This window comes from Lepisma saccharinum, chromosome 27 (genome assembly GCF_977018435.1).
Source record: "Lepisma saccharinum chromosome 27, izLepSacc3.1, whole genome shotgun sequence".
Taxonomy (NCBI): domain Eukaryota; kingdom Metazoa; phylum Arthropoda; class Insecta; order Zygentoma; family Lepismatidae; genus Lepisma; species Lepisma saccharinum.
The window spans coordinates 31800804-31824151 of record NC_139255.1 but is presented as its reverse complement, the minus strand read 5'-3'; the positions used below and the strand labels follow the sequence as shown (position 1 = coordinate 31824151).

Here is a 23348-nt window from a genome sequence, read left to right as displayed (position 1 = left end):
AGTATTCTCCTTTATGGTCAATACACTTTTGCATTCGTTCGAACCATTTGTCAAAGCAGTTTTTACAATCTTCTTGAGACACCTCCATAATATGGTTTTTGAACGCATCAACGGCGTCTTCCACCGACGAAAATCGTTGTCCACGCAATTTATTCTTGACAATCGGGAACAATAAGAAGACATTGGGTGCCAAATCAGGACTGTACGGCGGATGACCCATCAATTCGATTTTTTGACTGTTCATAAAGTCGGTTGTTAGACGAGATGTGTGACAGCTGGCATTGTCTTGATGAAGAATGATCCGACGGCGTTTGTTTGTTTTCCGTATTTGACCGAAGACCTCTGGCAAACAAATTGTTGTGTACCATTCAGAGTTGACCGTTCTACGTTCCTCTAAAGGCACAGTTGCCACATGACCAGTTTTCCCGAAAAACAGGCGACCATTTGTTTCGATGTGCTTCGAGCGCAAACAACTTTTGTTGGATTGGGTTCATCTTGAAACACCCATACAGTCGACTGCTGTTTACGTTCCGGCTCATATGCATATATCCATGATTCGTCACCTGTTAAAATCTTATATACGTATTTTGAAGCACCACGATTGTATTTATTGAGCATTTGTTTGCACCAATTGACGCGAGCGTCTTTTTCAGTTGTTGTCAAATTGTGTGGGATCCAACGAGAACTAACCTTTCTCACAGCTAAATGATCATGTAATATTTTATATATGCTGGTGGTGGTTATATATGCCTATGGTTGCCTCAATCTCGCAGTATGTCACATAACGATCTTGCAGTATTAGGTTTTGCACAGCATCAATGTTTTCTTGAACAACAACTGATTTTAGACGGCCTTCGCGAATCTCGTCGGTGAGCGAATGGCGGCCACGATTAAATTCGTTATACCAGCGTTTCACAGAGGCAAAGGATGGGGCTTCATCGCCAAATGTGGAAGTAAGTTGACCGATGCACTCTTGTCTTGATAATCCACGTCGAAAATCGTAAAAAATCATCGCACGAAAATGTTCACGAGTTAATTCCATTTTATTGTTGTCGCGCAATCTCCAAGGCAACATAAACAACACAAATGAAGCTATTGACAAAACATTTGAAGTACGTTATGGTCAATAATGCCAGACGATTCCGTGCAAACGTCAAATCGCGCCTAACTTCAATCAGTGTTGCCAAGGCTCAAAATATAAATAGTGACCCTCGTAGTTGGAAATAGCTACTTCAGAAATGTAGTACAGCCAGGGGCTGGGGTGAGGTCTCTGTGTGGCCAATATTTGGTGTATGATTTGTGGTACATCTTCCCAGCTTTAAACAATTAGGTTACATACGTATATAACATACAAGGACATGTAAAAGTCCTAAATTCTGGGATAGTAAACATCTCTCATTTGCACTTGGGGTGGTGGGCTTCAGTCCCAAAAGCCTCCCTCCCCCTTGGCTGCTGTTAGTTCAACTTAAGAGTCATTCCATGCGAAATCAACACAGCCTTTGACCTGACCATCTCCGATTTTCATGAAATTTGGGGAATTGAAACTATGCATGGAACTTAGTAAGTATAAAAGTTTTTAATTTCGTGCGTCTTGTAATTGTTAAATTATTCAAGGTCAAAGTTAGCATAAATTGCCCTTTTTGAGCCAGCTTAGCTATACTAAATCTGCTGTAACTCCGCCCCTATTTCGCCTAGGAAGCTCAAATAAAGCTTATTGTACAGGGAATTGAATAAGCTTTCCAGTGATATATAACAAGCCTACCTTTGGATAAAAATATAATTTTGTCACGTGACCTTGACTTTTGTTTGACTTTTGTTTGACCTTGAATATCTCAAAACATGTCATCACCAAAAATCGTGAAAAAAATATATTTGGTCCCTCATACCATACTCTAAAACATACCAAAAAAACATTCTGGGACTGCAATGGGATCAGAAGATACAAAATAATATGTGTAACTATGTGACTGATAAAAGCCCCATTACATGAACTATGAAGAGTCAAATGTCCCTTAACACCCCCTACAAAATGTGAAGGAGTTATCCTGGGTATAATTGATCATAAAAGAAATAGGTTAGGCACAGGGAGATCCCTAGCCGTGTGTGTCAAGCGCAGATCCGGCATATTGTTGACCGCCATAGTGAATTCAACGCAAAAATTTCAAAGGAAAGGGGGTGATGTGATATATCAAATGAGGCTAGAATTTCTCGAGAAATGAAGTGACGAAGGATTTTCCAACGTATCTTACACCAGCAAAAAGTTATACACATATCTTTCACTTACGATATATGCACATTATAATGTTGTCAATGTTCCTGTGAGCACACTCGTTGACGTCTCTCACACTCGCATAGAACATTTGGTAATGTAGCATGTGCAACATCGCAAGCAGCAACTATGCCTTCTCAGATGGTCAATATCAGGGACTTTTAGTGCATGCACCATTCTCTTCAAATGTTTCTGAAGGTAAAAGTCCTCCTAAGATGTTAGATCTGAGGAATGTGCAGGCCTTTTAATAGATCCCCGTGTGCCCATCAATCTACCTAGAAAATTACCATGAAGAAATTGCGAAAATGTTCACATAGTGTGGTCACACTCTGTCCTGTTTCAAAACTATAGAAAAGTGCCATATCCCGTAAGCAAGGGTGAAAAAACCTGTTCACTTAACAAATCCAAGAAGCCCTCACCATTTAAGGTTCCGTTGTTGAATATGGACCAACCATTTCCGTTCGCCATACATTATACCACATAATTAACTTACCAGCAACAACCATTCGACTGAGCAAATCACAAGTATTGCATATTATTTTTATTAACTTCACCGTGAACATAAAAATTTGCCTCGTCACTGAAGAATTTTGCATTCCAAAGAAAGTGTCACGTAATTGTTTGAGATACTTTTCCCAATATTCTTCACCTTTCAACTATTTGGTGAATGTAGCTGATTAAAATCATATGCAATGGTGCGTATACTTCTTTCTCTCCCAAGATGTCAGCGTGATCTCGATGAGTTCCTAACACGTTAGGAGCATTCCAATGCTTTGTTTTTAACACCTCGAAAAGAAGAAAATGGTTACAAGCATGCAGTAATAAATTTTTGCTGGTTAAATATATGTTGGATAAACCTTCGTCACTTCATTTCTCGTGAAATTCTAGCCTGATTTGATATATCACATAACCCCCTTTCCTTTGAAATGTTTGCGTTGAATTCAATATGGCGGTCAACAATATGCCGGATCTGCACTTGACACAGACGGCTAGGGATCTCCCTGTGCCTAACCTATTTATTTTATGATCAATTATACCCAGGATAACTCCTTCACATTTTGTAGGGGGTGTTAAGGGACATTTGACTCTTCATAGTTCATGTAATGGGGCTTTTATCAGTCACATAGTTACACATATTATTTTGTATCTTCTGATCCCATTGCAGTCCCAGAATGATTTTTTGGTATGTTTTAGAGTATGGTATGAGGGACCAAATATATTTTTTTCACGATTTTTGGTGATGACATGTTTTGAGATATTCAAGGTCAAAAGTCAAGGTCACGTGACAAAATTATATTTTTATCCAAAGGTAGGCTTGTTATATATCACCGGAAAGCTTATTCAATTCTCTGTACAATAAGCTTTATTTGAGCTTCCTAGGCGAAATAGGGGCGGAGTTACAGCACACTTAGCAGAGCTAAGCGGGCTCAAAAAGGGCAATTTCTGCAAACTTTGACCTTGAATAATTTAACAAGTACGAGACGCACGAGACTAAAAATTTTCATAGTTACTAAGTTCTATGCATAGTTTCAACTCTCCAAATTTCATGAAAATCGGAGATGGTCAGGTTAAAAATTGCACATATCTTTGTTGATTTGGCATGGAATGACTCTTAAGTAATTATTCAAGCAAACTTATTATTTCAATATTCAGTGTTTAAGATCTTCAATTTTCATTGAAACTTTATAATTTTCCTGGGTATGAAGTTTACCAAGAACCCCAATTAGCCAAATGATGTGAGCGATTCTCGGTTCTATCCCAGGTAGAGGTAAAAATTAGGATCTAATCCTTTGTCTCCCCCCCCCCCCCTACACACACATTGTGGGGACAGTTTCTGCCTCACAAGTAAACACAGTAATCCAAAAAGAGTGCACAACATTGGAGTGATACACTTCTTGGCATCTTCATATCAGCTTAAGGACACACCAGAGCCAAATGTGGTCCACAGGATCAGGTTGAAGCCTTTGCAAATGCTGTCAAAGAAGAGCAGTCCCAGGCTAACATTGTGAGGACTCCTTATGTGGAATTTCTGTTGTAACTTTTGGTCAAATATTTTAAATTGTAGCCATTTTCAAAGCAATTTTTCTCCAGCGGAGGCCCAGTTCTATAGCCCTGCCTCAAACGAAAATATTTCAGATGAACATGTCATTGCACGTTCATTGGTAGACAGAGAACACAACACTGAAGAATTAGCCATTGTCCAATTCAAAAATTGCATACAATCGAGGCTCCAGGTAAAATAGTACCAGAACTGCTACTCACAAACTACTTGTACATATTACATATATATTCAATTCCATCCTCCAACTAGGGTAAACGACACACGAGCATCAGGAGGGGGATTGAACAGGTCCATTAACCCCCATTGGAAACTGGCATAATTCAATTAAAGTTGGAAAAAAGCAGAATCCTTGTTATTTTCATAATTAACAATATATATTATGTTCAAATAGCCAAATGAAAGTAGTTAGATAAAAAAAAAAAATTAAGAGAGTGCACTACAGCAACCAGGTTATATTGTTCATATTCTACCATTCAGTACTCAAAATAAATGGTTCCACTGTTTCCAAAATTAGAATTTTATGTGAGAGAACAAATAACAAACTTTATAACTTAAATATTTTTCTAATTTTTTCTTGAACTAGGAATGTAAAAATAAATAACAAAGTAGAATAAACTATAAAGATACTGGAAAAACAGTTGTGCTAGATAGTCACTCAAAGTCTCCCCAAGGACATGATGATAATAATAATAATAATAATAATAATAATAATAATAATAATAATAATAATAATAATAATAATAATAATGGGCATTTGAAATAAAATTGTCTATTAGTTTTTAATACTTATTATTGTTATTATTTCTACTAATCAGATTTTATCAATGGCCTGACTCGCTACAAACATTTCTGGCAACGCCCATGTTACCGCATGGAAGCAAATTGATAACAACATTACCCAAGCTAGGATAAAAGCCAAATATTATAGGCCAATAAAGATCATATCACACCTTTGGAGACTATTCGAAAGAATACTACTCACCAGATAAATGACACATGCAGAACCCTTCTTGTTTCTACTATACCACCAGTTTGGCTTTCAGGCCAACCATAGCACAACCTCTCAACTGGCCAGTGTAGTAGACTACCACACGATAGCCTATAAGGATCTATCTGGTGTAAAAGCATTTGACTTGGTCTGGCATGTAAACTTCCACAGCAAGGTTTTACAGACTATGTACAAATCGTGCAATCTTATCGCCTCCTTGGTGTATGCTCGGAACCTTGGCCTTCAACAGGTGTATCACAGGCAGCAATACTATCTTCACTTTTAAACAACCTTCATACTACAGATGTCCGTCTTCATCAAAGGTGTTTCCACGCCACGCATGCAGATGACACAGCATTCTTTGTAGCTAGTTGTCGTAAAGATATCTGCTGCCAATATCTTGAACTACAACTAAACAAGTTCCAAATGGCACCTGAAGGTTAATACCACAAAAAGCATTCACTCTAAATGGAGAAAGTACAAAACCAGTCAACTTTGGTACAACAGACAAGAAAAACTTTAAATAATTAGGACCACCTTATATCAAGGACTCATATGTTTGACTCTCACATCCAAGATGTAGCTGACAGAGGTCTAAGGAAAGTTGTTTACCCCATTCATCATGTTCAAATGCTCTGAACTTACTTTGCAAACCAAGCTACATCTACTGAAGATTTACACAAATCAAACACTAACAGCTGCCAACATGCTGTCTACACACATCTAAGATGACTTTAACCCAAAGCAAGGCAAACCGTATCATCTCAGGCCATGACATGTACACCTGTAGCATACAAAACTACTGTAGGATCTGGAACTGACAACAGTAATACAACAATTAAGAGAAACTCCTAACCAATTCTGGCAACCCTTTCCCTGGTTGAAAAAAACCAAAAACATACAAAGCATGGCCACAATGATATGACAAACATATCAAATGCATTACCCTTGCTTGAAAACAAAACTCCAATGTAGACGCAATAAAAACTCAAGTAAATATTGAAACTTTCCTGGCGATGAATGGATTCTCTGGGGCTATCGACCAGGTGAGTTGTGGAAAGGATTCCAAGCTTTCGAGAGCTAACATGACTTTCATCTTCATTTCTTCCCTGAAGATAGAAATGAAGATGAAAGTCAAAGCTTGGAATCCTTTCCACAACTCACCTGGTCGATAGGCCGAATGAATCATCCGAGCAGTAAAATTTGTTTGCGATACAACAGTTGCAGACACATGACACATTTATAACCACATCACTTACTAATACACTTCAAACGACACAGTTTTCATTATGCCAAGGGCAACAAGTCCAGCACTCAATCTCACAACCTGAAATTTACACAACATAGTGCAATATGTTGTGATATTGTGATTAATCTATTAAATTATGCTTTCATCTAGTACATTTATCACTTTTTAAAATCAGTGGTCAATGTCGCAATTCAAAACTATCGCATGAAACAAAAGAGAAGTGGTGTCTGCTGTGTGCAGAATCCTGGTTTCTCAGTTATTTCATACCAAATATGGAAAAAGCAATCATTTCAGGGAGAAATAGTATATAGAATTCTACAGAGCATTCCATGACATTCGCCACAAGACTCGGAGGCAAGCTGCCCGGCATCAGCACTTGTCTTTCCCGGTGAACGGGTCAGCGACAGTCGCTAGAGTCGGTTATTAAAATTACAGTTTTCATATTGTGTACTAACCTTGACTACAGAAGGTGTTGAAAATGATGTCCCTCTGATGCAACACATTCCTGGCATCTCCCAAGGAAATTGGCATTTACACGTGCAAGTTCTTCTACTGTAATTCTCCCGATTTTTCGTACAATACTCACTCACAGATGGTGTGCATATTGTCTTTGTATACTTCATTTCCCCAATTTTCTTTCCACTTTTATTCAGAACTGACCCTGTTACTCCAAACTTTTTTACGAGGTTGAATATAAGAGACTGTCGCAGACCCGTTCACCGGGAAAGACAAGTGCTGATGCCGGGCCACTTGCCGCCGAGTCTCGTAGCGAATGGCAGGGAATGCTCTGTAGAAACAACAATTACATCATGGAGAAATCACAACATTCTGTACTCAATTGCTTTTTTTTTATTTCTGGAAAATAAACTGGTTTCTTGAAAATCTCCACCCTTACAGTTTTGATTTCATAATTATTTGAAGTTTGGTTGTTGAAATACTAAGAATCAGAAACTCATTTTGAAGTCTGGCTCAGGACAAGATTTTCTTTTCTGAAATCCAGTTCTGTAGTTTCAGGATCTCGACAAGGTTGGGTTTTAAATTGTCAAAATTTAAGCCAGTGCAAAAATTCCACCATTCTCATAATATTTTTGTGAATGTGTTCTATCTCTCTCTACTGTCTCACTCTATCCGTTATAATATTAGTGAGAAAAAACATGCCCTAATCTACAATAACTGCCCAATCAAAATATACTTTCCATTATCTTTTTCTCAACAATAGAACTGGATTGTTGTTTTGAGTCCACTTTATGCACAGTTCAGGACTGGACGTACAGTTTAAAGTGAGAACCAAACATATTGTGCAATGTGGTTCCATCAGGTATGGAACCCGTGACCCCTTGATTACAAGGCGACGATGTTACCACTACGCCATCAGGGAAGCACTTCAACAATAGAGTTCAAATTATTACAGAAATGCAGTAATATTCCAAAACACTTCTTTCCAATAGTTGCTGATGGCCATGCTATTCAAACTTCTGGATTTGAATCCTGGTCTGGGTGTTACTTGTGGGTGTCCATCAACTTCATTTAACACTCAGACTTGTGATTCAAGTAAAATAAAATACAAATACAAAGAGTACTAAAGTTATACATATTCATACACACTTACCCCAGATACAAGTTTCAATGTCAAATATTCATTCGCCGGTCCCCTTGGCAGAATGGTTAGCACATTGTGCTACGATGCCAGGGGTCTCGGGTTCAAATCCCAGCCTGGGCATGGATGTTTGTGAGTGTCCATTCATCAATTTCATCAAATCATCACTCATTCCCATCTTAATTAGCCAAAAATGGCACAAAGAGCAAAGTAAAATAAAGCAAATCAATCAATCAAATATTCATTCCTAGCATGTTTTCATGCAACAACAGTAAATGACCACACACACCTTTTTTGGTTTTGGATACTTTATATTCCAAACCACAAAACAAATAGTATTTTAGCAAATTTTAGAAAAAATGTAATAAAATGGGGTTTCCTTGTGTGCATGTGTTAGTGATATGTATTCTTACAGTATCAAAATTTAGAGAAAATTGAAGGCCGTGTAGAGGTGGATAACTTTACACATCTAAATTTTGGCTACTTCACACCTCCATGTTCATAAACATGATAAAACAAGTTAATAATATTTACTTATTTCCTCATCCATTTTGATTCTCTTCCAAAATAAGAATAGGGTTGGTTTGAGTTGGTGTTTTAAGTCCACTTTGTGCACAGTAAGACTAATCGGGACAGGACCTACAGTTTAAAGTGGAATCCGAACCACTATGTTCTTCCACCGGGTATCGAACCTGGGATCCCTTGATTACAAGGCAACGACGCTATCCCTGCGCCATCGGGGAGGCCCATATGTTAATTTGATTAATGCATTTTAAAAGCAAATTATAAAAAAAATATTTTGGTATCAATGAAACTAAAATTAAAAAGGAAGTTTACATACAAATTACACAAGTTTAAAAAAAAAATTTGCATTGTTTTCAGTTTTTATTTATTAAGGAAGACATATATTTACAATAGTATTTTATACTTTTCTGCTCTTGGTACCCTGTTAACTACAAGCCTACCATCGTAACTTAGTGAAGCAAAAGTCCAAGGGTCAGCAGAGGACCACTCTACGGCATACACAGAATCTTCGTGTTCATCGTATGTTCCAAGAACACCATCCTCTAACTTGGCTTGTCTGTAAAGAACAACAACAGAAAATTACAAAATTTTCACACTTCTAAAACATCTACTGCAGGAACTTCCTATTTCAGATATGATGGAGTTTTCTGCAACATCTACTGCACGAACTTGCTATTTCAGATATGATGGAGTTTTTTGCAACATCTACTGCAGGAACTTCCTATTTCAGATATGCTAGAGAATTCTAAAACATCTACTGCAGGAACTTCCTATTTCAGATATGATGGAGTTTTCTGCAACATCTACTGCAGGAACTTCCTATTTCAGATATGATGGAGTTTCTGCAACATCTACTGCAGGAACTTCATATTTCAGATATGATGGAGTTTTCTAAAACATATACTGCAGGAACTTCCTATTCCAGAAGTGATGGAGTTTTCTAAAACATCTACTGCAGGAACTTCCTATTTCAGATATGATGGAGTTTTCTAATAAACATGTACTGCAGGAACTTCCTATTTGAGATGTGATGGAGTTTTCTAAAACATCTACTGCAGGAACTCCCTATTTCAGATGTGATGGAGTTTTCTAAAACATCTACTGCAGGAACTTCCTATTTCAGATATGATGGAGTTTTCTAATAAACATGTACCGCAGGAACTTCCTGTTTCAGACGTGATGGAGTTCTCTAAAACATCTACTGCAGGAACTCCCTATTTCAGATGTGATGGAGTTTTCTAAAACATCTACTGCAGGAACTTCCTATTTCAGATATGATGGAGTTCTCTAAAACATCTACCGCAGGAACTTCCTGTTTCAGATGTGATGGAGTTCTCTAAAACATCTACTGCAGGAACTTCCTATTTCAGATGTGATGGAGTTTTCTAAAACATCTACTGCAGGAACTTCCTATTTCAGATGTGATGGAGTTTTCTAAAACATCTACTGCAGGAACTCCCTATTTCAGATGTGATGGAGTTTTCTAAAACATCTACTGCAGGAACTTCCTATTTCAGATGTGATGGAGTTTTCTAAAACATCTACTGCAGGAACTTCCTATTTCAGATGTGATGGAGTTTTCTAAAACATCTACTGCAGGAACTCCCTATTTCAGATGTGATGGCATTTTCTAAAACATCTACTGCAGGAACTTCCTATTTCAGATATGATGGAGTTCTCTAAAACATCTACCACAGGAACTTCCTGTTTCAGACGTGATGGAGTTCTCTAAAACATCTACTGCAGGAACTTCCTATTTCAGATATGATGGAGTTTTCCAAAACATCTACTGCAGGAAGTTCCTATTTCAGATATGATGGAGTTGGCATGAAAGAACTTTCAACCATCATAGCTGACACACTAGCATGAAAGTAGAAAGACAAACCATAATCCTGGACATCTGCACATACTGAAACCTATTGAACACTACAATAAACATTGAAGGTATGTCTTTTCACATCCTGTGGTCTTCTAAGTAATTTTTTGTGCATCACATAACAAACTGTGTGCATTCTTTTCTGTATTATCTGTATGTTAAATTATTTTGAATTCTACAAATTTCTAAAAAGTTCTTAATTTGCAAGTGAATAATGTATTCAGTACATTATCTTAAAATCGATGTTGTTCTGTAGATTTGCTACAAATAAATTGAGCACTAATTTCTTACACAGACTCCAATGAAGTACTAATATAAAACTTGGAAGATTTTGAAGGATCACTTCGTATATCAACAAAAGAAAATATTTCTCACAGCTTTTTTATTAGGAGAGTCCCTAACCTAAACAAATACTGCAGTTAGAACTCTCTCCTCTTGTCAAGGGGTTCTAGGATTGACTCCCGGTGAGGAGAACCCAAAATTTCAGTGTTGACCTAGCATTGTGAGTACAATTGGGGAGCAAAATTAAAAAATAAATATTGGGCTTTGGTCTCGCAAGCCAGAAAACAACAGCAATTGGACTCGATGTGCTGACTACATATCACACAATGAAAAAGCCACTTGGCAGGCTTAAAATACTATACTTTATTTTAAAATGCATTACTACCTTTTGTTTAAAGGTATAGAAAATATGAAATAAATTATCATCTTGTACCCACTGTTTCAGAAGCACCTTTTCAGCTAAATTTATGGAGATATGCTCCACTCTTCAGATCTACTATTGCTTTTCAAAAACCAGGAATACAAAAACACCAGTTGTAACTATAAAATAAAACTCATAATTTTACAACTAAAATTTCCAGCAGGGATTGTATTCTTTCTTTGCAAATTTAGCATTGTAATACTGTATTGTTTAAATAATGACAGTACTTAAGACACAACTATATAACCTTAATGAAATCAAACAGTAAACTGAATTATTGCATTTTTTCTTTTTACAAATTTAGCATTGTAATCCTGTATTGTATGAGACATTCCATACCCACAACTATGGGTCAACTGAAATAAAGAATTCTATATTTCCAGTTTTGAAGTCTCAATAAGACTCTCCACAAATATACATTCTGAACTTTGTGCGTTTACTCACTAAATATATTCACAGTATAAAAAGTATTTAAAAAAAATAAAAAATATAAAAAACTTACGTGAGCAAGTGTAATAGTCGTAACACTCCTTACAAACGACGTTTCCCGAAGCTATGCTTCACTTCTTCAGGTTTTCTTATCAGTAAATAAAATACTTTGTCATATATATAAATAAATCCAGGATTATGTAAAAAAGGGTATTGGGATATAGAATATAAAATTACATGACGTTAAAAGTGCCATATAGGCTAGGAGATATGGTAGTATGGGTACACCGTTCTTTTAGAATTATCTCCTAGCCTATATAGCACTTTAAACATCATGTAATTTTAAATTCTATATCCCAATACCCTTTTTTACCTAATCCTGGATTTATTTATATATATATGACGAAGTATTTTATTTACTGATAAGAAAACCTGAAGAAGCGAAGCCTAGCTTCGCGAAACGTTGTTTGCCAAGAGTGTTACAACTATTATACTCACTCACATAAGTTTTTTATACTTTTTATACTGTGAATACTCTCCACAAATGCTTGTGAAACTGTAGTTGTGTAGAAAAAATAGTATAATGCAAGCACATTGTGCACACAAGAATAATGAAAAAGCAAATTTAAAAATATAAAATTATTTCAATAATGAAGGAGCTGAGAATTTGAAGATAATGAAGATTAGAAGCCAGTGAAGGGAGACTGTAAATGGGGGAGATATAAGACTGTTTGAGAAAAGTTCAGAACCCTTGACAGACAAAAATGGGGAGACAGAAGGATAAAATTACACTTTTGATGCACATATCCAACACCCAGGTAAATAAAATAATGAAAACTGAAACTTGAAATCAAAAGAATACAAACTTGTCCTTTTCTCCTTCTTCCTCATCATTCACCTCATCATCCACCAGATGGCCATAGGGCTCTGAAGAAATGGAGGCAACACTTGTTAGGATGACACGAGAATCGCTGCTGGATGTCAAAACAAGCTGATCGTGGAAATGGTTGTACCTGATGCTCCACACCCTGAAACCAAGAAGAGCAATCTGAAGAAGTTATACATTCACTGCAAACAACAAAACAAGGATTTTCAATTAGATCAAGGCTGAGCTGATATCAATGCTGATGTATTGGTGTTGATCCACACCGTTGGTATCGATATCAGAAAATATCGGCTAGATTTTATCTACTAATACCTTACCGATATTTTCCTGGCATCTGACACGTCCTCTCCCATTGCACTAATATTTATTGTTATTAATTACCTTTCTCGTTGTACAAATGTTTATTGTTCTTTCCTAATTACCTATCTTGTTGTACAAACGATTATTGTTATTAATCTTAATTTCTGTTATTCATTTTGTGAATCTTGTGGTTTTTAATATTTAAACCTATCACTGATAATGTCAGGATAGTGACTACCTTTATGTACATAACTTGTGTGAGCTGTTGCCATGGGAATTTCAATTGTGTTTTGTCTTTACTTTTAGTTCGGGCTTTGAGTTTTAAAGAGTGGTGAAGTTGAATTGTAAGAAGCTGTTATTTCATTGAGTAAAATGGATTTTATGCACATAAGTATTTATTTTGCTAAGAAGTAAAATATACTTCTTTTCTCTTAGTGAAACTTGAATTTGATTTTTATTTCACCGAGTGAACAGAGATATTATTACCCAATACCTGAGAGCTTGTTCAGCTTGCAACGGGAGGTGTCTAGTCAGTTTAATAGGATCCCGGGAAAAGAGGTTTTACAGAAAATGGGGTACACCTTGAAGCAGAATATTTAGCTGGGGTTTTTAATGGAATTGTGACCTGATTTTTAACAAGTGTTTTTAACCAAACCTTTTAACCTAATCCTTTTAACACTCTTGACGCAGCATAAAATAATTTGTGCCTAGAAGAAAAGGAACCTGAAGAAGGGGGCAGTCGAACACCGAAACGTAGTTTCGAAATTCAATACTCACTCACGTAAGTAAGACCATTTTATACAAATTTTGTATAGATTGTATTATACAGTGAGTAACTCGCACAACACGAAAACATGTTAACATAAAAAAGAAAGAATGAATAGAATAATATATGTATATATGAATATTATAACTTAACCTAAAGTCATCATACACAAAGATATATAAAATTATAAGAAGTTAGAAGGCTGATAAAAATTTGGGACTCCAACCTCTTTGTGGAAATTTTGACTTATATCAGTGGTTGCACGTTCCAGCCACGATCCCACAGCACTTTGGTTGGGCAACACTACCACTACACCAACTTAGGAGCACTTCGTCAACTGCAGCACCAAGTTTCCACTTGTGGTCGACAACAGTATAGTTGGTGGCACGTTCCAGCCAATGGCCCAAGGTTTGGGAAAGTTAGTTCAGTGCAATCTTGAAGGAAAGTAAAGGAATCCACAACATTAAGGAGAATTGAAAATAAGGCTGCTAGTTTTGCTCACAGACACATTGGAACTTGCTTGTAATGAAGAATCTGAAGGTTCATACATAGAGGTCAAGAATAGACCTAAATACAGACTGCAGCATTTGGAATTAATTAACGACAAGGAAAGTACAAGATAACCAAAAAAGTTCTTGCCGTTCTAGAGCAGTGATAAACAAAGAGCAATACAGTGGACGGTACGTACCTTTAGGTTTCGAAGTAATCTCCATCAGCATCCAACACCTTTTGCCAACGTTCCTGCAGCTGCACAATACCCTGGTGATAAAACTCGGCGGGCTTGGATGCAAAGAAGTCCGTGAGTGCGTTCCGCAGGACTGCCTCATTTGCGAAGGATCTCCCATGGAGGTGGTTGTCGAGGAAATGAAACAGGTGGTAATCTGTTGGTGCAAGGTCCGATGAATATGGTGGATGGCACAGTCTCTCCCAGTCAAGTTGCTGAAGGGTCTCCCGGGTCCTCTTTGCCACATGTGGCTTGGCATTGTGGTGCAGGAACAGCACACCCTTGTGATTCACCAATGCCGGCTCCTTCTGCCTCAATGCACGGTGCACCCTTTGCAACTGCTGAGAGTAGAGGTCAGCAGTGATGGTCTGACCAGGTGGAAGGAGCTCGTAATGCACCACTTGCCGACAATTCCACCATACAGAGAGCATAACCTTTCGTGGGTGCAGAGGTGGTCTTGAAGTGTGAGGAACAGGGTCACGTGGCAACAACCAACGTCTGGTACGCTTGGGAGTGTCGTAGAGGACCCATTTTTCGTCACCAGTGAGCAAACAATCAAATGTGGGTGTGTTCAGGTGCCGAGTGAGCAAGGACAAACAGGCTGTCTCTCGTTGTTCCTTGTTGGCTGCTGACAATGTGTGGGGTACCCACTTGCTTAACTTGTATGACTTCCCTATCCCATGCAGGTGCAGTCTGACTGTTTCAGCGGAAACATGGAACCTTTCTGCAAGTTAATCACACGTTAAACAACTGTCCTCCTCGATGGATGCTTTCAGGGCCTCGTCATCCAACACACGTGATCGTCCACTGCGTGGTTCATCCAAAAGGCCCACATCTCCCAAATGGAATTTCTGGAACCAATGCCTGGCAGTGCATTTGTTCACGGCATTCTCCCCAAATGCCTTCCAAATGCAGCGACTTGATTCGGCAGCTGACAGGCCCACTTTAAAGTCACACAACAAACACACGCGAACAAGCTGCTTCGATACCTCCATTTCTCTTCGACACTGAATGAGCTATGACTGCTGTGTGTGCGCAACGTGCCTGTATTACTGACAGTCGATGGTCAGACTAATTCCCGATCGCTTGGCAGGCACGTGCGTCATTTGGTTTCCTCTCTGTGAGCGCATGATTAATGGAACGTCAAAAACGGCAAGAACTTTTTTGGTTACCTTGTATATAAGAGGACCTGTCAATAAGTAATGCAATGGATCTGCATGCATACAAGTGCATTCCAGAGAGGGAAGTTCGTCAGTAGAAGGAAGTTCGTTCCAGAGAAGGAATAATAATTAGGAAATTGAAATTAAACGATAGTGTAGCGAGAAGAATATTCGACCTATGTGAATATTTCAAAGAAAGTGATATAATTATTGGACATATAAATATTTTAAAGCAAGTGTTACAAATATTGAACTTATATAGATATTGTTATACATATAGATATGACAAGAGAATGTTAATTTAACCAAGTGATGTAAAAGAAACGAGATAATACAATCCTCTAGGTGTCTCCATTGGAAGATTCACCGTCTGGTCTTATTGCCAAAAAAGAACCCATTCATCTTGAGATTTAGTAAAACATTACAATGCTGACCAAAGCAAAATCTGAAGAAGACCCTGTTAGAGGGTGGAAACGTTATGTTTTTAGTGTATATTTTTATACTATAAATTTTGCCTTGGTAACATGGAAACAAGGCTTAACAGTGTTACCATTGAGATTTAGCCGTGGTATAAGGACTTGCACCCGAAGGAGGTAGCAGTGGTAAAAAAAATATATATATTTTTAATATTTCGAGTTCGCCTACGGAAATTTCCATTACCTTTTGTTTAAAAGCACGAGTAGATTGTATGTTTTTTAATGTTTGTGTGTTTCATGTCACACATATAATTAAATCAGAATAATAAGCATGCCATTATATTTTTTTTCACTGTTGCTCGCTGAATTTTAAAATCTGCGACAATGTGCTAGAGTTGGCCATGTATTAGAATGCATTGCATAGAATAAATAAATAAATAATTATCCCTGCTGTTACCAGTTGAACTTTCTTTAGGAAGGCCACTCCTATGCAAGAATTAATTACTTCTAATCTAATCTTGTTTTAATTAATAAATTAAATGCTTTAAAATCTTATTTCAAAATGTGTAGCTTTGTCTTAGTTGGATTAATGGCTTTCTTAGACCATATTTGCCAAAAATAAAGCTGGCTCCTGAGAAAAAGGGGCTGGCGCCTGAATTAGTTATTTCTATAGCTCGACCGCAAGGAAAAAAAAAAAAACTTCCATTAAAAGCGTCCGCGCATCTTCCCTGCCGTTATCTGTGCTCGGGGCAGTGTTGCCAGGTCAGACTTGAAAAAATTGGGAAATTGTTCCTTAGGAAATCAGAAGATCTGCTACAAAATCCGATATATAATAGTAGCAGATGAACGACGTTGTCGGGGGCGGGGGAGCAGCATCAACATGCGCACTGGGGGGCAATGAGACGTCCAGAGAAGGGGAAACAATGTATTTTTATCAGGCGGGTAAACTAGGCATATTACCCCGTAATAATGTTGCCCTCTCAGAAAACGCCACTTGAGTTTGAAATTATCACGTTCCTACATCCCTATTATAATAATGGATGTAATTTACTGTGACTGAAATCAACTCATACATCTGAAATAATAGGTACTTTTATGTCAACATTCATTTTCCAGAAGGGGAGAGGGTGGCGACCATCCTTGCACTTCCTTCTGGACGGCCATGCCGCTATATAATTTTGTAGAAAATTAAGTATTTAAGAATAGTATATTAAGGATATAAAATTAGTATTTTCAAGCCGATGAAAGTTTCTCTAGCAAATTTCTTGTTATTAACACTCACATGCTTTATTCGTCAGTTATGCTGCCTCTATGTTGCTCCTCACACTGATGATGCTATGAAATTAGCGAAAATTTTGAATTTTTCTACTGTCCGGTGAGTGTTTCCTTTTACCTTCTTTGATTTTATATATATATATATAATGTGTTTGTGTCACTTCATCCATTTCATCAGTTTTTCATTCATCCATATTGTCGTACTTACCCGAAGAGACACAAAAGCGACGTAAAATAACTAAAATAGAAATAGATTTTCGGGTGGGATAAAATACAACCATCTAAAAATATAAATAAAATAATAATAATGTTCTAGCACAATTGAGTATCGTTTGGCATAATTTCACAGTTCAAACAGCACTTTCATGGCTGAGTGGAGTTTCACTATATCTCTCCCCTCCATGTTCAAGTAAGATGAGCAGGAAACGTTTGAGCCGTTGGAGGTGCCATAGCAATAGTTTATTATGGAATTCTCCCGAGAAATCAATAGGTCTGGCAACACTGACATTGGCCGTGCTGAAGGCTCCTTCTCCCTGTCCTTTTTTCCCCCACCCGCCAGCAAGATGAGATTCTGCCCAGGTTTCTTTCCTTGTAGTTCCACTATACCCCTACCTATATCAGCAAAACCTGATATATTAGATCATTAATAAAATTAACAAGTTCAGAAGCAAGGTACTAACCAATGGGAATGATCAGACAGCATCATCACAGGTTCAGTGGTTTTACGAATATCCCAAAATTTACTGCACCCATCATCACCACAGCTTGCCATGTAATATTGCCTGTTTGGATTAAAATCCATATCTCTGTGGAAGTAGAAAGGTACAAGTTACACACTTCACAACTAGCTACATTAACAAGTTGGTTGACTGCAATATAGTGGCAAAAATGTGACACTCCACACTATCTCGTTAAAGACTAAAGTAATTAAGTCTTACTTTCGATAGCACTGGCTACTCCAGAAACAAGCAAAAATTCATATATAATTCTGGAACACTGAGGATAAAAATCCAAACTTTCAAGGAACACTGAAAATATTTGAAGTAAAGTATGTGTTGTAGAGTTTTAACCCATTAACGCCCATGATCCCCATTTGGGGATCACACATATTGCTTTACTGAGCATACTACACTATCTACCAAAAAGTAATTGGGCACCTATGATGGTGGTTAATTTAGTATCTAATTTGAATCATTTAGTATCATTTAGTGGGACCACTGGTGGTTGTTCGTGGCACAATGAACTCACAGGCATACTGTACAATACTCGACATTGAAATGCTCCCCACCTTGTGGCATTTTTACGGAATGGACCCCTGTTACTTCCAGGATGACAATGTTAAGTGGCATGTTTCGGAGGCTACTATGCAGTGGTATGCCGACAACAATGTTCACCGATTGGTCTGGCTTGCACAGAGTCCTCATCTCAATCCCATAGAACACCTTTGGGAGGCATTGGACTGGCGGGTGAGGTCTCGGGAGATGCGGCCAAATTCCATTGTCCAACTGAGTGAGATCTTGCAAGAGGAATGACGACACATTCCAATGGACGTCCTCCACAAACTAGTCGAGAGCATACCTGACAGAGTGGCTGCTGTCATAGCAGCAAGAGGTGTCTCCACGAGGTTCTAACAGGATTTGCACCACCAGACAACCATTTTGTACACGTGCCCAATTACTTTTTGGTAGATAGTGTAGATCAACACATTTTTTGTTCTACATGCATGAACACATCATTAAGGTTCTTGTTGCATGATGACAGAAAGAAACAGTTAACACAGACATTTTAGATAGATTTATAGATACAGTTATGTTTAAAAATGTAATACATCCATCAAATTTTCACATTATAAAATATTTTTAAATTGTAGTTGTATAAAGATTTTGGTTTTGATTTTCTAAACAAAGCATGTTTATTCTTTCTATTTATCACCTTAATCAAGATATACATGTATATGAAATGCCATTTTGTTCTGAAGCATAATTTGTCATGATCCCCAATTGGGGATCATGGGCATTACCATGTAAGAAAAGTAACTTTTCAGTAGATGGAAAGTTCACTTTTGTGTAACAATTCGAGTTTGGTAATTTAATTCAAACAAGAAAGAAAATGTCAGCAACATGAACATTTCCCCCCACAGTACTAATAGTGGACTTTTCCAGAAAATCAGCTATACCCTGTCCCTACTATCTATGGAGCAAGGCTGCACACAGCGACAGGGGAGGGGGGGAGGGAATCGAGTGGGCAGAGCGATGCAGTAAACATTGCTCTGAAGGTTGGTAACTGCAGTCGCTCTCCTCCCCTCCATGCAATCTCAATCTCTCTAACGTGTTCATTGGTGAGGCTGTCTCGTGTAACTACTTGCTCAGAGACATGTTTTTGTTCACTTGCTCCAGAGTTAACTAGGACGGAGTATATTTGCAAGGAATTTCACAATGACACTGGTAATCAACAAATGCTGAGTCGTGTTAGACGCATGTCTGATGTTGATGTTAGTGGCAGTGAATAAGATGAAGGACATTGTGGTACAACAGATATTGCGGATAATCCACCATAAGAAGTGGACATTATTTCAACTGAAACAAATGGGAATTTGTGCTACAGAAACTGTTCGCATCTATCAAATGAGTAAATTCCCAGTAAAAGCCGACTAAGCAGTAAAGAAAGAACTTCGTGGCACGCAAAACTTTAGAATTAACACTAACAATGAGGTCCTCGCTATCACATGGAAAGACACAATGCAGTGAAAGTGGTGTCAAATCATCAGACGATGTATTCACTTTCGCAAGTGGTCAAAGACAGAAAATAAATATATGGCCATACCACAATCAAAGGCAATTTCTGAATATAAGCATTGGGGGGTGGGGGGGGCCTCAACATGCTTGATTGGTGTGTTTAAAAAATCGGATAAAAACTCAAGGGAAAAAGTAATATTTCCCTTTGATAAGAATTGTGATTGACGTAGCAATGTACTGTATTCATTAGTTCACTTCAAATCATCCCACTTCTCATATTCCGTCAGATGATTGCTCGAGCATATCTTCAACTCTTTATCTGGCAGTAAATGCCCATGGAGACCATCCTATCCCAAAGGTGTAAATTTGTTCTGCAGGATATTCGAAAAGAACCATTAGCACAAAGAAAATGTGCACTTTGCAAGAAAAATGTTCTCAAAGGGTGCAATAAGTGATATTTTGTTTAGCATGTTCACTGTTTTAAAATGTGGAAGGAATAAACCCTTCTGTGAACACAGAAAATATTACTCCATGATCATAATAATACATCTGTGCTGTCAGTGGCAGAGATTAGGTTCCAAAACTGTGGGAGAGCAAGGACAGATTACTTTCCCTTAGTAGATAAGGTTTACCATAATGTGCAGAAAACAGTGCCCCCCCCCCCTAATCCCCGCCACTGTATGTTGTATATCTTTGCCATACATCAATGCTATATATCTATGTTATTCATGCATGTAAATGCAATACCAGACCGAGAATTAGTTGCATATATGAAAATTGCAATATGCTACTAATTTACACGCTATTGCCCACTATCCCCAAATGGGGATCAGCCAATAAAAAGCTTTTATGAACAAACTATGACATTTTCTGTTCTCCCATAATCACATTCATTGTCAGGTGATCGATCATATGCAACACTTCTGATTAAAAAAATCAGAGAAAAAAAATTTGGGCATTAATGGGTTAATTTGTAATTCTATTACACATTATACACAGTGGTGAACACTCCATATACCCAAGGGTAAAAGGTAGGTGGTCCATTGGGATTGAACATTTTTGTCAACGTATATGTGTGAAAAGAAAGATAAAGTGTCATACATACTTGAAATATGAAGGAGTGAGTGGATGTTTTGTAGCTTCCAGTACCCCTCTTTCAAAGGGGGTGTTCACCACTGTTTATAGGGCCTCCCCGATGGTGCAGTGGTAGCGTCCTTGCCTTGTAATCAAGGGGTTCCGGGTTCGATACCCGGTGGAGGCACATAGTGGTTCGGATCCCACTTTAAACTGTAGGTCCAGTCCTGATTAGCCTTACTGTGCATAAAGTGGAATTCAAACACCAACTCAATCCAATCAAAAAAAAAACACTGATTATACATTTTGCAAATTAAAACTCGAAGCACAATTCTAGAAATTTAGTTGAAAGTTTGAGTGCAATGATATGTAATGCAGCTTTTAGCAGACCATATCAAAACTTGAACTACTAATGGCTAAAACCTAAGAATGGCCTTTATGTTTCTGACAGTACAGTATAGGACAAATGTTTGCAAATTATCCATGTATACATATTCAGATCAAGAAAATATTAATGCATACTATGTACTTGCACTACTTAACCCGTTAAGTATGGAATTTTCCGGCCAAGTCACTACTGAAAAATTGAGTTGAGAAAAATTCCGTTTCATCCCCTCCTCCTTCTTAATCTTCATTTTCACTGCTTTCAGAGGTCAAAAACAAGTGCAACTCGGCTCCCAATGGCATAGTGGAAATGTTGTCACCTTGTAATGAAGGGGTTACAGGTTTGATATCCAGTGGAAGCACAGTGGTTTGGAGTTTTAAGTTCACATTATGCACATATACGCTAATCGAGACTGAACCTACCATTGAAAGTGAACTTAAAACTTCAAACAAGTGCAACTCAATGTTTGCATCATTTTATGAAATGATTAGACTATTGGACTATGACGCCCGGGGTCCCGGATTCGAGTCATGCCTTGGGCATGATACGACACACCTGCCTGGGGCAAAAAATTAAATTCACGTAGGGAAGTTAATTTTTTGTAACGCGAGCCCGGCCATACCAGTCAATTCTAGAAGACAATTTATTTACACCAACCCAAAAAAAATTACTATTATACAAGGGTGGGTGTAAGGAAAAATAAATTTTACACACAGCCAAAAATCATGCACTTAAATATCTAAACATGCTAGGTTATAAACAACATTGATGGCACGCGTACTTCGCGGGGTCAGCTGATGCTGACTCGCCATTTCTCATGGTGTCACCGTAGCGGTGTTTATCACTGTACACACGGAGCACACGCATCGATGCGGACACACGCATTTGTATACGCGACGCGACACACGCACAGAGGAGATATACCGGAAACTGGAAACAAGTTTATCCAATGAGTCCGAAAAACGTCACCGAAAGGCTATTCCTGGACGAAGGAGAACACACTGGCAGTTTGTGCGAGGCAAAAAGTTCTGGCTCGCGAACAGTGGAAGTCCAGAAGGAATAGACACGCGAAAACGGCACTGGTAGAGCGTCCATTTTAACGTATTACGGTGGTTGGACCCAAACACACGACGCACGCGATGTATGTTGGGCAAGCCTGGAACCGGTGTCGAACCCACGAACATGTGTGAAGAATCCTTGCCATCTGGAGGGGCGGGGAGGGGGGTGATACTGGCGACTGCAGACTGGGTACTGTCCTCGGGGTTCGAAGGTGAGCACTGGACGACGCACTTGGAGGTGAGATGTGTTGCGGAGATGGGCACTGAGGCCAAATAGTGAAGACTCGAATAGGGAGGGGGGCGTCGTGAAGAACCTAGAGTGGACAGACGAACAGCGGCGGCAACGTGAATTCTGAAGTGTGACGAAGGCACTGGGGCGTTGCTGGTCCCGAAACTGATGACTGGGGGGGCACTTGGTAAGTAATGGTCATCCCCATGATAAAAGCTGACGGGGGGTCGGAGGAACTCTGCTCTCCAAACTGATGAATTCTGATGGGGGTGCTGGTGATAGCTGTCTATCAACACTGATGACTTCTATAAGGCGCTGATCACTAATTATTATGAGTCGTTGGGGGTTGGGGCGCACTGCTGTAGACGAACCACTTATGGTGATCGCGGGTCGCAAGCATAACTGGTGCTTGCGTCTCAGGAACGTGATGATCACGAAGATGAAAAGTGCCGGGGGGATGATGCACTTCTGAAAGGTGCTGATCACAAAGATGAAAAGTTTGGGGGGTGGAGTGCACTGCTGGACGCGAACAACGTCTGGTGATCACGCGTCGCAAGAATGGTAGCTCCAGTAGGGAGGGGGTGCACTTTTGTCCTGGAGGGGATGAACCTCTGGAAGATGCTGATCCGGAACATGATGAAT

At 38.5% G+C, this 23348-nt stretch overlaps 1 protein-coding gene across 1 annotated transcript in view; it reads right to left on the bottom strand.

The window, feature by feature from the left end:
* Window positions 1-9043: 9043 nt before the first annotated feature.
* LOC145980028 (EARP-interacting protein homolog) overlaps window positions 9044-23348 on the bottom strand; it is a 48838-nt gene continuing 34533 nt past the window's right edge. The window contains exons 6-8 of the mRNA XM_083112998.1: window positions 17906-18031; window positions 12565-12726; window positions 9044-9246 (exon numbers count right to left, since the gene is read on the bottom strand). Coding sequence (XP_082969124.1) covers window positions 9075-9246; window positions 12565-12726; window positions 17906-18031 — 460 coding nt within the window. The 3' untranslated portion in view covers window positions 9044-9074. The remainder of the gene's footprint in view (window positions 9247-12564; window positions 12727-17905; window positions 18032-23348) is intronic.